Source organism: Silene latifolia, unplaced genomic scaffold (genome assembly GCF_048544455.1).
Source record: "Silene latifolia isolate original U9 population unplaced genomic scaffold, ASM4854445v1 scaffold_20.1, whole genome shotgun sequence".
Taxonomy (NCBI): Eukaryota; Viridiplantae; Streptophyta; class Magnoliopsida; order Caryophyllales; family Caryophyllaceae; genus Silene; species Silene latifolia.
The window spans coordinates 6,631,382-6,648,609 of record NW_027413163.1 but is presented as its reverse complement, the minus strand read 5'-3'; the positions used below and the strand labels follow the sequence as shown (position 1 = coordinate 6,648,609).

The 17,228-nt window shown below is 38.1% G+C and overlaps 1 protein-coding gene across 1 annotated transcript; it reads right to left on the bottom strand.

Moving 5' to 3' along the window:
* Nucleotides 1-792: 792 nt before the first annotated feature.
* On the bottom strand, nt 793-5,114 carry LOC141638493 (transcription factor MYBS3-like). The gene is made up of 3 exons (XM_074447907.1): nt 4,679-5,114; nt 1,994-2,205; nt 793-1,604 (listed from the first exon to the last, which is right to left on the bottom strand). Exons 1-3 carry the CDS (start codon nt 4,995-4,997, stop codon nt 1,059-1,061), a joined length of 1,077 nt encoding a protein of 358 aa, XP_074304008.1. The 5' UTR covers nt 4,998-5,114; the 3' UTR covers nt 793-1,058.
* Nucleotides 5,115-17,228: the final 12,114 nt, after the last annotated feature.

The following is a 17,228-nucleotide window of genomic DNA, read 5'->3' as shown; positions in this document are numbered from 1 at the left end:
ACCATTTCCTCATTTTTTATAGTTTTCCTAAATTATTGTGCCCATATGATATGGGAACATAATAGTGAATGGGAGGGAGTAATATTTATATATTATATTTGAAAAAATAGTTAAAAAAATATTTTTTTTATTACTTAAAATTACAAAAACAACTAAAAAGTTAATTTTACATAACTTTTATAATATTTAATAATAAAATAATTATTAAAAAAACTTTATTTTAATAATTATGTCAATATAATTAATGTAAACGTTGAATATGATTAAAATATTAATTTTAAATATGATTTACATTTTTAAAAAATATTTTTTTAATTAAAAAAATCGTTTAAAAAAGATGTTTGAATTTATTTCTTGACCCGTATTCTGACCCTAACCCGACCCGTGACCCGCATAACCCGACCCGTATTCGACCCGACCCGTATTCTGACCCGGCCCGTATGACCTGGCCCGGGACCCGACCCGTTTGACAGGTCTAGATACTACAGTTTTGGGTCGGTTTTTGGTTAGAATACGAGTAAGAATGTCTACAGCTTTGCTTCATCAGGATATTCAGCATAGGGAAAGAATACGATTATGCATCCATCTGATATCAAATCCCGGGAATTCTAGCACAGTAGCACGAGTTCTCACAGACAAGGATGAGATATGATATTCAGAAATCAGAATACAACCAGTCAACAGTTAATCTCTGTGTATCATCTTTCTGTAATGTGCTACTTCATCTAGTTAAACAGCAAGTACAAGAGGAACGCAACATTTCCCAGAAAATAGCAGAATTGCAACATAATATACACATTAAAAATTACTGTTTAACTTACTGAAACTCGGGTTAACAACTGTATTCAATACACACAATTTTAGACCGCAGTAAAGAATCGACTTTTGACAGAATAACAAACTACCTAAAATTGATCCCAAGGAAGAAACCATTTGAAAAAAAAAAAAAAGACAGCTCAGAAACCAAATTGCACACAGATATATCATTCATATTAACAGTACAACTGTGAAGCTCAAGAGCTCTGAGCCAAACCTAACACTAACTTGCACATTCACACTCACACAGCATGGATTGGACTTCCACCAGGGTTCATACCTGAACTGCTAGGGGCAGGATTAGCCTGAAAGGCAGATTGCCTAGAGGAACCTTCTAGTAATTTCTTCGATAAACTTGACTGCTCTCCGCTCCCAATTGTTTCACCCAAGCTCAATTTTGACATGCCAACCAGCTCATCGACATTGATTGGATTCTTCGAGTGTACTGCCGTAGGCTTAACCACCTCATGCATCTCCTTAGCTGGCTCAGGATTATAGCCTGTCCAGAGTGGGATTGGATAGGGGTAAAATGGAGAAACATAAGTTGGATAAACAAGAGGGTAATAGTTTTGGGGGGTGTCACTTGGGTAGGAGCTTTGTGAGGTTTCCGGCTTAGCTGGAGCCGGTTCTGGGTCCATGGAGTTGGAGTTGGAGTTGGTAGATGCCATTGATTCACATTCTTCATCAAGGGATGGAGCAGGATGAAATGAGTCGGGATTTTCAGTTTCAGTATCTAGAGGTTGTGTTGGGAGAAAGTCATGCGATACCATTTCTGTATCACCGCCTCCCTGTAAAAGCAATAATAAAAACCAAGTGTAAGACAGGGCAAAAGACTATTCATTGACACTAAAATATGATGGAATAAAGCAAAATGATTCACTACACACTAAAATAGTGAAGTGGCAGAGTGTGGATGGGAATTCTACAACCCTAATTTCATTATGAGTTGTCATAAAGCAGCCTCTATATGTTAAAACACAGAGGTAACTGGTAAGGCTGTGTATTGTGTATATTCAACCCCCTTTCTCGAGTCGCCACCATAGGAAATTGCCTCTCAATATTTGATCTATTGTAGCAGTTATAAGAAGCGGGTTGGTTAATCTGAATCGTCTAACATGCACTTTCCAGAACAAAATCACCTATATTAATTTTTTGAATGAGAGGAAAAGGTTGTCACCTCATCATCAGCCACAATATCAAACAAGCTAGACCGCCTTTTCCTTCTGGACACGTTGCTTTGCCGGATGAAATATTTCTGAGCATGACTGGCAACTTGAGTGGGTGTCCTTGACATCACATAATTACGAGATATTCCCCGCCAATCACCCTTCCCGAGTTTTTGTAGCCCGAGAAGAAACATCCTGTGTTCCTCTTCAGTCCATGCAATACCTACAGTAAGAAAAATACTGTCATTTCACATATATTTATCATTTGTCTCATCATTAGCAAATGTCAACTAGCTTAGCTAGCTTAGCTGGTAACATCTTGACTCATGAGGTGTGTTACTCACACTCTCTGACAGTGTCGAGTTAAGCATCGGGCACGGCTATTTCATGCGAAGTTTTCAATTTTTTGATCTAAGGTGAAGTGTCGAAGTGTCGGATCGTGTCTGACACACGACACGTCATCTAAGTGAAGTGTCGGAGTAACATAGCTCATGAGAGTTGGTACTCATGACCTCAAGACTTGCTACAAATAAAAGAGACCTTATACCCAACTATAGCTCGAAAAAGCTGACCCGATCAAACCGCCAAAAACCTGACCTGACATAACCTGAAAATTCAGTGAATCGAAACCGACTAAACTCGACCCAACCCAAGGTTAAACCGACAACAGCCTTATTTATCTGAACTCGAATCCGGCCCATACTGATAGGAGATGTCTCGTGACCCGAAATGGACTCAAACTGATTGATGACGGATGACAGCCTTAATTGTTACTGATTGACGACGGATGACCAGATAACAAATTAGCATAGGATAGTCCAAATAAGACCGAATTGACAATCCGCTTAATAGTTTTAACTTAAAAATAAAACGGACTAAACTCAACCTAACCCAGGTTAAACCGATAACAGCCTTATTTGTCTGAAGTCTGAACTCGAATCCGGCCCATACTAATCGGAGATGACTCGTGAAACGAAATTGACTCAAACTGATTGATGACCGGATAGGATCGTCTAAATAAGATCGAATTGACCATCACCTTAATTGTTTTAACTTAAAACTAATTTACATGCACCAAAAAGTTGTTTTACCAGTCCAAACACGAATACATAAGATAAAATATAGATTGATAACCAAACGCAGTAAATCCGATTCAACCTGTCAACCAATGATGACCGGGCATGAACCCGAACCCGATATTGACCCAAAAAAACCTGAACCCGATACAACACAACCTATTTTAACCCGACGCATAACATACCAAGTAACCAGATTGTCACATCTACTGGCCCAACCCAAATCCTTCAAAAAAGTGTGGGAGGAAAGGGCCAAAAATTTTCTAATCCAAACAAGAATGCCGCCACTAAACAAGAGCATCTCAACTTGAACAGTCTCAACTTATCACAACTAATAAAATAGCCCTCTGCTTGACCAATTCCACATATTTATGCACAGTTCAAGGTAACGCCAACTAAAAACTAGCTTTAACGATTTCCATCCACACATTAGCCACCCACCATAATCCCATATGTTGATGCAAATACCACCTATGAAGTAACTTACTCCCTCTGTCCCGGTCATTTGTTGTCTTTTTCCATTTTGGGGTGTCTCAGTCAATTGTTGTCCTTTCTATTTTAAAAATGAACTTGATGAGTAATTTGATCATTCACACCCAATTTGTTCCACTTGTCATTTAGTGATTGGCCCCCTCCACTTGGTCTTTGTGCCAAAACCAAAGGACAACAATTGACCGGGACGGAAGGAGTACAAGACAATCAAACAATAGACCAAATCAACCAATTTAAATCATCCAACATTCCGATCACCCTAATTGCACATGTCCTGCCTAATAAAAGTTCCTAGAGCCTACCATAGAAATGCTTCTTTTAAAAGAAAATACCTGTCATCTATCGGTCTAAACCTTCATCAGACTTTCCCTTTTTACCTTGTTTATCGAATAAATAACCAATTCACTAAAATGAATAGTGGAAAAGGTCAGTGGACCATACTCCCACCAAATTGAAGTTCCTTCTAACACCTCTTCGAAGTTAAACTCAGAACCCCATGAGTCGATATTTGGGCTTAAACAGTCCAGTAACCTGTAAATAGGAGGCCTAACTGCCTAATACTCAAGGATGTGTTAATACGTCTAAGAAATTATTCCACCTAACTTACTCTCCCCTGCTTTCCGAATAGAGACATAAACTACTCTAAAACTCTAGTCCACGCGACCACGCCAACAAACCTACTTCGAACAGTCCAAATAAGCAATAACTGAGCCACGATTCAACAACTTCCAAACCATGACACAATCGGTTACCATAAATTTTCCTTCTTAAGATCTCCATAGTACACATAAACCAACTATTCCTCCATAATCATGTACAGTATCAGTATACTACTAATTTAATACTCCTTACGGCTTACGTCTGACTCATTTGTTTACTTTTTTTTCCCCTCTCTGGGAGGAAATCTTTGAATCTTAATCAAAGGTAAACAAATGATCGGGACGAAAACGTATATTCCTAAATTATCCATATACATAAAACAAAATTCCCCAAAAACAGCAAAACAACAAATCATTAATCAAATACCAAATCAAAAAATAAAACAAACCCAACAAAATAAAACATAATCCAAACAATTAAAACCACTCAAAATCCCCCCAAAAAAAAACAATGAAAATTACAATGAACCTTTTTTACGGTCGCGAGAAGAAGAGCTGCCAGGGACGAAATCCTCGGAACCATAACCGGCCTCAACGGCGGCAGCAGCGGCGGAAGCGCGGAGGTGATCAGGGGTATGATCGCCGGCGGCAGGGGAACCAGGGGTAGTGTTACCAACGACACCGTTTTGATGAAGAGAAGATGAACCGAAATGAGAAAGGTTACCCATACTAGCACTCTTACGGATAGATCCATCAGTTAATCGGACTCCGAATAGTTTGACCCCTCGGTTCGGGCAGGTACGGGAGTTGTGCCCGTTGTGGCTGCAGTGCGAGCAGCGGCGGGTCATCGGGTCGGGTTGATGGAGTTCGGGCAGGGTTTGGAATTTGGATGTGTGTGTGATCAATGAGGGATGATGAAGATATAATCCAAGAGAAGATATATAGAAAGAGTGATTTTGACTGAATAATGTTTTTTGGTAATTATATTATTTTATTATTTAATTTTATTATATTTGCCTATTTGGGTGCGTTTTGGATAATTTGGGTCCACGTGGCTATGCTTCTTTTCTTTTCTTACCCTTTGATTCATGGCAAATTACGGAGTACGTATTCTGCTAGGCTCTTTCAATTTTGGATGTGTTATCGAAAAAAAAAAAAAAAAAAAAAAAAAAAATAAATAAATAAATAAAAAAAAAATTTTAGGGTTTCTACGATTTTTGGGTGTTTTCTGATGACAGTTTTGATCTTATTGGATTTTTTTAAGAGTAATTTAATAATTACTCCCTTTTAGATACCACTTTTTTAAAATTACTCTCTTTTGAAAACTTTTTAATAATTTACTCCCATAAAATGTTCTCAGGTCAAAAATTGCACCCAAATTGACACTCCGGTAACAAATTCCGTCAATTTTTAAATTTTCTGATTTTAAGTCTATTTTTATGCCGAAAATACCCTTCTCTATATTCATCTTCTTCATTTATCATTCACACCCTTCACTCCCTTACTTCCTCCAATCCTCCATAACCAACCACCACCAATATGCTACCACTACCACACCAACAACAAACACTTAATGACCTGGCGAAAACATCAAAAAATCAAACAAGGTGATTGAGGAAATTGAGAAATTAGGGATTTAATTGAAAGTTTGAAAAACGTTTTTCTGGGTAGTGTTTAATTGAAACTTTGAAAATTGGGAAATTAGGGAACACTACGCGATGACAAGAACGTTTTTCCGGTAGTAACTAATTGAAGCTTTGAAAAACGCTTCTTCCTCCTAACCCAGTGTGAGAGGGAAAATGGAGAAATTAGTGATTTGATTTGTTTTGATTTTAATTGTTTAAAAGTTTTTGTGTCGGGAATTTGAAGTGTGGGCGATATATTTGTGGTTTGTGTTGGGTATTGGTGGTTGATGGTGGTCGGGGAGAATTTCGTCGAAAATTGGCGATAATGGCGCTGTGGTTTGTTGTTGTATTGGTGGTGGTACGTTGTTGGGTTTAATTGGGGTTGACGAATGGTGTTGTTCTTTGCATAGTGCGTGAATGGAGTGGTGTCGATTTCGATTCCGCGCTTGAAGGCGGATGATGGCCGGCGTGGGAAATGGTGTTGATCCTTCATGATGGTGCGGAGGTGATGATGATTGAAGGAGCAGGTGTGGGTACCACGTTGGCAGCGTGGTTGAGGCAAGACAAAGGTCTGATTCCGAGCTCACAATTAAAGATGAAGATGGTTGGTTGACGAATGGTGCAGTCCAGAACACGTTTTACAAATGAGGGAGGGAAGAAGATAGGGGCAAAACGGTCATAAATAAAGATTTTTCACTTGAAAGTGCATTTGGGTGCAATTTTTGACCTGAGAACATTTTATGGGAGTAAATTATTAAAAAGTTTTCAAAAGGGAGTAATTTTAGAAAAGTGGTATCTAAAAGGGAGTAATTATTAAATTATTCTTTTTTTAACGTGGGATAAGAAAATTAAAGAAAGATTTCTAAAAATATATGTCAGATATTGACGTATAATGTTAGTCATAATTAATACAATAACTTTTTAAATCTTTATCTAATTACCTTTTTAATGTGTACCTTTAAAGTACACATTAAAGAAAAATTCGATCTTATTTAGGGCTAAACCTTTGTAACTTGAACTACTACATCTCGAACTAGGATATTATCGGATAGGGTCATTTTTGTGTTCAGATTAATTTCGGGCGGGTTTGGTAAATTTTTCGAGTCGTGTAATCTTTTGACATATCTATTTAGGGGGTAATGGGTTAATTTTACTCCCTTAATGGAGCGAGTATTACGCTATCTTTCTCATTTGTATCTTCAACTACCATCATTTTCATCCATTGTTCATTTAGGCTCTATTATCCATTTATCCGATAATAATTACCTTTATCCCAAATATAGATAAAATCTCAATGGATCTAGATAAATGTTATAAGTTTATAACCTAATGTTAATGTGTAATGATTTTATAAAAACTATTTTTGCTATAGCATAGATATAACCATAGCTCCGCTCTTGGGCGTGACTTTGATTTTGACATGGCCCGTATGAATCGAACCTGATGGACAAATCCCACTTAGAGCATGTACAATAGAGAGGATTTACCCTCCTCTTAGCCTTCTCTCTCATCTAAGAGGAGGTCCTCTCTATTGTGGAACAAGTATGGAGTATCCTCTTAGCAAGAGGATGAAGAGGACTTCCTCTAGTTTTAGAGGAAGGAGTACATTGGCCCTTGTGCCTTTCAACCAATCAATTATATCTAATTTCTTATATTTTTTCTTAATATTGAAGGTTTATGTGCAATGGTTAATTTAAGAGGAAGAATGAGACTTCCTCTCTATTGTAGAAAAATATAGGAGAAGAATAGAGGAAGAGGATGTAAATGTTGAAAAATGAAATGGATAAAAAGTAATTGAGGTGTCAAAAAAATAGAGGGGAAAAACAAAAATAAGAGGATAAGAACCTCCTCTCTATAGTACATGCTCTTACGTGACTCACTTAACGTGTCTAGACATGAGAACTCGAGAAGTTAATATTAGCGGATGAGGCAAGGCACGTGACCTAGCTAGAGCCTATAATGGAAGGCATATTCTTGCGTATAATCTCACATTTACTTCTTGAGAAGTTTTAGTTTGTTTATTGAGCAAATTCATAGGTGACCACGCCGACTAGACACAAAGTACACAATGTATTAAAAAACCTTATCTATCCTATCCACTATACCTTTTCTTTTTTGTTATTCCTATTATAAGATCATCCCCAAGCAAGGTCAATTGCTAGGTCATGACCTTGCTTGGTCACACTAATTACCACTTAACACAAAAATTAGGATGACCTTTGGAGTCAAAAGGTCAATTTGTGACCTTTACCAACTAAATTGACCTTGCTCATGACCTCCTTCATGACCTAGTGAAAATGAGGTGTTCTATTATTATTGGGTAGGAGCAAAAGTAGTAGGATGAGAGAGAGTTTATTTAGGGAGAATAAATGATAATTGATTGAAAAAGTGGAAAATTTTGGGGAAATGGAAAATAACTAAGAGTAAAGTATAAATGGTGACCTAATTAGCATGACCATTGCTTGAGGATGGTCTAAGAATTATATTGCATGATTAATCACAATTACAAGCATCCTATTTATACAAAGACTATGCCCAAGTTAGCTAGGATATTTACTAATTACATAAGATGTCAATCACTAGAAATTAGGAACTAAACTAACTAAAAATATATACTTACTAGAAGAGGAGGGAAGTGGTGATTGACTCCCATAACTCTTAGCAATTGTGAAATCGACCCCCATAACTTTCAATTAGAGTAATTTAACCCCATAACTTATACATAAAGTGAATATAAACCCCATTCAAAATCTCACCAAAATCTCACCAATATCTCATGGTATAGCAACATGTATACGTATATTATAATAATACGGAATACGTACAATCTATACACCACTTTCACAACTACGCTAACTTTCCTAATTTTCTTCTGTGTCACTTACTTCCTTTCCATTCCCATCAATCCTCCTAAAAATCTACTCATATACTCCATTAATGGCCTCCTTCTTTTATTGTTAACTCAATGGCTAAAGTTATTAATTCACAGGTAGCAATATCACTCCCTTTCTCTTTCATTTACTTAGTAAACCCAAAACCTAATTTTTACCCCAAATCATGTCAATTTCTACCATTTCTACCGTATAAATCGGTAACTTGGACCGCCAAGGAATGATCTACAACACATTTACGGAGCTCAAAATACCTCAATAGCTAAACCCTCGGGCTTGATTGATCGAATTGAGCAAATTGAACCGTCGGAGCTGGAAAGGATTCTTGCAGGTAATGTCACAAACACAAGTAAAATTCTTGTTCTAGTTCTATAAATTTTTTGCGGGTCTCAGACTCATAAGTAGCATGCAGTTTTATGTAAGAATGTATGTAAGACACTGCGGCGTATAGAAATGATAAACACGAGATGGGTCTGGTCTTACCCGCGGTGGAGGAGAGAAGTCTAACTCACAAGCCCAAGAATGCTCTTATCTCCCAAAACCAATTGGCAATGGGAGAAACACCCCTAGGCCTTATAAGATAGACAATCTCTCTCTTTTTCACCGATGTGGGACTCACAAGTGGATTTATACTCCAACACACCCCCTCACTTGTGAGCCCACTTAAAGATCGGTCTGGAGGGACTGGACATCCTCACAGCCGTTACAGTGCTCACTCGACTCGAGGGACTGGACTTCCTCATGCTGAAACCGAAGGGACTGGACATCCTCACGGCGGGTCGGGGCACATAAAGGCTCAGTTTTTAAACACGAGACCCAGGTCTTTTTTTTTGCCTTGGGCTCTGATACCATGATAAACACGAGATGGGTCTGGCCTTACCCGCGGTGGAGGAGAGAAGTCTAACTCACAAGCCCAAGAATGCTCTTATCTCCCAAAACCAATTGACAATGGGAGAAACACCCCTAGGCCTTATAAGATAGACAATCTCTCTCTTTTTCACCAATGTGGGACTCACAAGTGGATTTATACTCCAACAAGAAAAGTTTTACGAGGTAACTGTGATTTTGGTGGCGTGGTTATTGCGAGCAACGCGCCTGATTGCTTCCTGAGAGTGCCACGACATGAAGGGCACTGGTAGTGATTTTTGAGAAAGTTTGAGGCTTTGGTGGACTAGTAGGAAGGGTAGTTAAGTGACAGATTAAGAAGGGAGGTAGCCGGTAGGAGATTGTTATTTGGAAGAGGAAAAATGAGGTTTTGGTGGACTAGTAGGAGGGTAGTTTGAGTGACAGAAAAAAGAGGGAGGTAGGAGATTGGTATTTTGAAGAGGAAAATTGAGACTGGACCGATACTTTGTGACATCATTCTATTGTGCCTCGGGACTCGGGTAATCGATGTACCGATTAGTCTAAACAATTGTGTATGTATTTTAAGAATGGAAGTTTCTTTTACTTTTTAGCGAGTAGTGAACCGTATTTACTGATCTTACATCCGTCTTTTTTGAGCGGTGTGTGTTTGCCCGGGTGAAAGGGATCTTGACTTACATCATGAACTAAGAACTCGTTACCCTTAGCATTCTATGTCTAGAATGACTCTCGTGGATGCCAATGAGTACGGATGTTCACAGAAATCTTGAGTAAGGGGTGAGGGTACGTATTAGGAAGCTCTTTTGATCGAACACCTAATCACGCCCGCCTCGATAACGGCCTCTACTAATGATTAGGGAAATCATTTATACTTGATATGTTGTCGATTATATGCATGCAATGCAACATCCAATAAATTAATCCTAGCATGTGAGAATTAACTAAGTCGGTGAACATGTAATTTAGCATACAATTAGGTCAAAGTAGTGATTTAAGGTTGATTACATGTGAAAACATACAAACAAACGATAATAAAGAGTATAATGAAAATACAATAATTACAATGGTTTGATCGATTTACGTCGAAAATACACTTAAAACGGATAATTTGAGAAAAGAAAAGGAAAACAAATTAAGGTTAGAAAACGAATAGATTAGTAGTGATAATACGATTAATAGTTGATTAATACGTAAACTAATAAACTAGGTCAGAGCAACAACGGAAGTTCAGAGGCAGAACTCAACCCGGAACAGGCGCAGCAGAGCTGCGTCCCTTGGAAGAGGCACAATGGTCACTGCGTCTGTTCCTGAGGTGAGTTCTGGATGTGAAGCCGGAACTGCATATCGTTAATGTTCGTTGGTAATTTAATGCTCAATTATTGATATTTGACTCGGATGGAAGTGATTTAACAAATTATTTACGGATGAAAGTGATTATAAAAGCAATAAAAAAAAAAGACTCAAAGTAATTAGAATGAATTAATTACTAATTACAAATTAAGTTTATTAAAACAAACTAATTAGGTTTATTAATGTTAAGCTATTGATGATGATGACGATAAAGAAGTGAAAAATATACAAAAGTGAATTCCAGAGACTTGATACGGATGAATCGAATCTCTAAAACCCGGATTTGATTTTAATGACGAAAACCCGCAAATATTAATTACTTGAGATTTAAGTCGAATTTTAAAGATGATAAAATAAGTATGAATTATGTATTTAAAATTATTATACGAATGACTAATGAAGAAAAATAAGAAAGACAGAACAAAAGAGACGAATCAACGAAGAACAGAGGAAGAAGAAGAAAAGCAGAAACAACGGCAACCTCAGGAAGAGGCGCAGCAGATGCTGCGTTTCTTCTCGACGTCTGATCTCTGTTAATCCGGAAAAAGGGTTTGATAAAAAGGTTTTATAAAGCGGTTTTTAAATATGCTTTCGACGTAAATCTTACAATAATTTATACGATAAAAAGGTACAATAATAAAACATGGGATTTACACCCTCAGACTTACATGTTTGACAAAACGAGATTGACTAAGTTAACGATTAATGATTGCTCGACTCGAATGTACGACGAAAGTGCCCTCTTAAGAGGAATTAAACTAAGTTGATTAAATTGATTGAGTGGAGTTGGTCAAATTGGTCGGTCATGCAAAACGAGGCTGGTACTCAGAAGGATTCGAGCTTACGTGGTCGAAAGTTCAAGCACGTAGACGTCAATAAGAAAAGAGCACGGTTTTAGAATGCAAAGGGAGAAGATAAGGGCGGACACTCGCGTGAGAAATATGAGGAACGAAGGTCCCTATTTATACTAATCACACGGAGGCATTAGGGTTTCGGTAAAACTTTGGAAACAAATCTCGAAAAGATCTTAAACTACGCAGAAAGGAGCTGGGGAAGAGGCGCAGCAACCACTGCGGCTCTTGGAAGAGGCGCAGCAGGTGCTGCGTTCTTTCCCCAGGAGTTTCCTCCTGCGGAAGAAAGATTTTCCGCGTTTCTGTTATGGAATTGTGGTAGATCTCAACTTCCTTATTGTTTAAAATATAATTTCGGGATATATTTTGCCAAAAGATTAAAAGATTCAAATATGGAATAAAAATATCCGGAATATTCCAGAACATTCCGACTCGGCATTTTTAAACGGTTATTAGAAAATGAAGACGGTTTTTGACCCGGACTCCAAATGAACTCTAATTACTGTCAAAATGACCGTAAGGGCGCGTATATGACGACCAAGGGGTAGACACAAGTATTTGAGCTATCACTTGACGATAAACTTACGAATTGTCATAAATCGTCCGCGTATCAAACATGCGGCCCAATCATCACCGGGTGGTTTGCGGGAGGTGCAGAAATGAGGTATCTACACAATTAACTCTATTGTTGCGTGTGGGTATGATCATATAAGGGATTAATTCGTATCAGGTTAGATAGTCGATGATTGGATGTCCGGCGATGTTGTTCACTTTCTTACTAGCTATATATACATATCTCATGTGGGTCATGTTCATGTAATGTCAAGAAGGTGTCGCAGCTGTCGTGAGTCGAATATGCGTATTGGTTAATTTGCACAACTCTCGGTGGTATTTGTATAATTTTGTGTTCTATATCAAACTACCTTAGAGAAGTAAGGTACAATGATTTTAACGTTGCTGCATAATTGGTATGATCGTATAACAAATAATTGATGACTTGGCTGCTAGTTTGTAATAATATATCTTGCGGTGTGTTACATGCTTTCAGTGGTTTTATGTTTATATGAGTTAAACTGTGTAATGTCAAAGAGTAGGTTGTGTCAGCATAAATCAAGGTTGCTTTGTGGTTGTGAGTAATGTCTATATGGTATAATATATATCGGTTTGAGGGACAGGAAAGTGGGATGAGGGTGAACTTCGAGGACGAAGTTCATTTTAAGAGGGGAAGAGTAATGTCGCAAAGGAAAAATGACGCAATTATAACAATTTTACAGTATTTTTGTGGTATTTTAAAGCATGTGAATGATTGTTTGAATAGTTTCATAATAGTTATTGTGCAGTTGAGTAAGAATTTATAATTGTTGAATTAAATAGCATGTTGTATACCTTATTTTCAGTCATTATTCGTTATGTTGGCTTGAAAATTTGATATTATTAGCAATAGTGGGGTTGTCTTTAGCAGAATTGTGTTGTGTGGTTGAAGTAATAGAGGGGAATGAAACATATGTGGTGTGAATCAGTAACATGTGTTGTTGTGAATCGATGATAGGATCGTTGCTTTGTGTGTTTCGTAATTGGTAATTGTCGTCAAGTGATGAATGAAAGTATATAGTCTGATAGTGGTGTTGGTGTACGGTTGAATAATAACGTGTAGTGGGTGCAGGTGATGGTTGAGTTAGTCGTTTTTGTGATTAGTAATTGTTCAGTGATGCAAAAAGGAAGTGGGTGATTATTAGTTGAGAGTCGTGTTATGTGTTATGTACTAAGGCGAACGACGATGATGATGTCTGACGAACTTACGTAGTGAGATGGTATTTCTAAACAGTTAAGGGGGGAAGACTGTAATACCCGTCCTTTTAGGGACCCGTTGACTCACGCTGACCGACCTTAGATGCATGTCTTGAGCTTCGAAAACCTTACGAGCAATGTCTGGTGACGGTGTGAGCTTTGGTTAGTGTGTCACTCGCTCTAGCGGAGGTTACTCGATCGAGTAGCTTCGAGGCTCGGTCGAGTAGCGGTCACTCGATTGAGTAAGTCGGTTACTCGATCGAGTAGCGTGTTTACAGCGAGGATTTACAAATCATGTTTTGTGAAACCGCAAATCATTTCCGCCTCTCTTTCCTAAACCTAGATGTCGTCTCTTCTCCTTTCCTTCACCATAGTTTCTTCCACTCGAGTTCTTGAGGATGCTTGTGCCATGGAGATGGGTTGCTTGAGTCGGGTAGCGGTCTTGACGCCGAATTGCTATGCGTAGGTATGTCATCGTCGTCATCATTGTCGTTGTGTTCTCAGTTAGGGTTATAGTGGTAGTGATAGATGGTTGTACTATTTGTATAGGTGTATTGCTTGGTTGATTGGTATCATGTGATCGGACGTGGAATCGCTGCGGTTGGCTAAAAGTAGGTTCGCCTACTCAGTACTGTTGGATGTCTAGGGTGTCTTTGGATATGGTTCGGTTGATGTAGAGTCGGTGTGATTGATAGATTGTGGTAATTGGTTGGTGTTGTGTTATTTCGTTTAACGTTGTTGTGGTGCAGCTGATTGTGATTATCGTATAACTGTCTGTGATCTTCGGGGTGCGTCCCTGGCTGAGTGGAGTCACTTGTGGGAGTGACTTCACGCCCTTGATTCACCTTCTGTGGAACCCGCCACAGAAGGGATGTGCATATTAATGGACATGAGTTATCGCTCAATTTGATGAGCGGGGCTTAGGTGGGAACGACTGCGGTCCCCCACTAGCAGGGCTGGTCCAGTGGACAATCGGTGATGGTGATTCATTGGAGGAGATGTGGCTTGTGTGTGTGTGTCTTGTTGTATCTGTATCGTGTCGGCAGTTGTTGGTGTATTTTCTCAGTTACTAACCTTGTGTGGTTTTGTTTTGTTGTTTGTTTCTGTCGTGTCTGCTGTGATCCCCTATGGTGAGCAGTCAGTCTTAGCAGGTGATATCTTGGATGGTAGTTGGGTGCTTGGCGGGATGAGTCTTTCACGAGTCACGGCAGAAGTAGTTCACATAGCTGATAGTAGTCTGAGTTGTACCTTTTGTATATCGTTAGTTTTGTCAATCACTTGTAATAAATCTTAATTGTTCTTTTATCGACATTTGATTATTACTGTCCTCGGGCAACCGAGATGGTAATGCCCTTATATGCTAGGGAAGGTTTTGTTCACTACAAGAATTTCGTTCTCGGGCTACCAAACTAGGCGACGAAAACGCATGGTCTCGAAATTGGCGACTAGCAAAAAATTCGGGCGACTGCAACACGTCGCCAAATTGGCGACGACTTTTTAAAAAAAATAGCGACTGAATAAAAATAAATAGCGACCGCTTTTAGTCGCTACATTAGCGACCGAGCACTGTTCCGTCGCCATTGTCCGTCGCCCGCCCAATTCACACCATATACCCAGATTTCCTTCCCCTCTCTCTTACTTTACCAATTCGAAAAAAAAAAATAGAGAAGGACGACAAGACCTCGACGCCGCGCCATCGTCACCGCCGCCAACAATCACTGCCGTCGCTGCCATCAACACCATCCGACCCCACCACCGGCGACCACCCAACCACCGAACAACACTAATTTGATTTGAAGAAGGTATGAATCTTTGTTTATAATTTCAATTTCTTAGATTAAGTTTAGTTTAATTTGTTTAATTTGTTATTGTAATTAGTTTATTTAGTATATTAGTGTTCTTAGTATGTTAAGTTTAAGGTAGATTTAGTTTGGTTAGTATAAGTTAATCTTAGTTTAGTTAGTATTTGTGTTATTAGTATATGTTAATTATAGTATAGTTTTTGATTTGTTTGTTGAATTTGTTCTTGTAGTTAGTTTGGTTAGTATAAACAACCACTAATTTGGATGTTGTTATGATGTTTAATTAGTTAGGGTTTGTATAAATTGATAATTAGGGTGAATATGAATTGGGGATTTTTGTGAAATTGGTAATATTATTTGAATTAGGGTTGTAGTTGACAATGTATTGGTGATTTTGATGATGTTAGTATACTTAATTACAAGATTTAGTCTAATGTTAGTATAATGTTGTTATAATACTAGTCTAATGTTAGTTTAGTAAATTGCTAGTGTTAATAATACTAGTCTAATGTTAGTATAATGTTGGTATAATGATAGTATAATGTTGGTATAATAAAAATTATTGTTTGGAATATTTTTTAGATTAAAATGAAGAGATCGGAACGCAAATGGATGTACAAAGATAGGGTAGATAAGAGGAAACGTCCCACTGGTAGATTTGTAAAGGGGGTTCTTGAGTTTATTGAGTTTGCTAAACAACAAGATGGATATGATTTGGTAGAAAATAAACTTAGGTGTCCTTGTAGTAAATGTAAAAACTTGAAATATTTTCATTACATTCAAGTAGAAGAACATCTTTATACAAATGGATTTTCTCCAAATTATTATAATTGGATTTGTCATGGAGAACCATATTCTCCAATTACCGAGCAACCTCAAACCGAACAAAATGATAGCCCATATAGAAATATGGTAGTTGATGCTTTGGAGTTTAATACTTTTAATAATGACAATCACGAGCCTATCATTGAACAAGAACCAAACCCACAAGCAAAATCCTTTTTTGAAATGTTAAAGGCTTCAGAAAAACCTTTATATGAAGGGAGTAGAATGACATTGTTACAAGCCGCCTCTAGGATAATAACCTTAAAATGTGAGTTTAATATGCCATTTAATGCCGTTGATGCTATTGCGTCTTTGCTTGAGGACGCTATCCCCGACAATAATGTCATGACCCGAAGTTTCTATAATACCAAAAAAGTAGTTAAAGGCCTTGAGCTTCCGCATCAAAAGATTGATGCATGTCCTGAAGGATGTATGCTTTTTTGGGGAGATGATGCTTTGCTTGACAAGTGTAAGAAATGTCAAAGGGGTAGATATGAGACAAGTGAGGGAGATATTGTTTTGAAGGGAAAAGGCAAGAAGGGTAATAAGACGGGTCAAAAGAGTAAGAAACCAATATCACAAAACCAATTAATTTATTTTCCTCTTGCTCCAAGACTTCAAAGAATGTATGCAACAAAAAACATTCTTTGAACAAATGAGATGGCACAAAGAAAATCCTCGTACACCGGGGAAGATGTGTCATCCGAGTGATGGAGAGGAATGGAAGCGTTTTGATAAGATGTACCCTGATTTTGCCGAGGAACCTCGCAATGTTCGACTTGGCCTATGTACGGATGGCTTTGCCCCTTTCACCCAATTTGGTAAACCTTACTCCTGTTGGCCCGTGATGATCACACCATACAACTTACCACCTTGGTTATGTTTGAAAAGGCGCTTATCTTCTTGTCGCTAATTATTCCCGGGCCTAGTAACCCAAAAGCCAATTTGGATGTTTATTTACAACCATTGATAGAGGAGTTGAAACATTTGTGGGAAGTTGGTGTGGAAACATATGATGTGTCCTTGAAGCAAAATTTTCAACTAAGAGCGTCACTTTTATGGACCATAAATGATTTTCCCGCC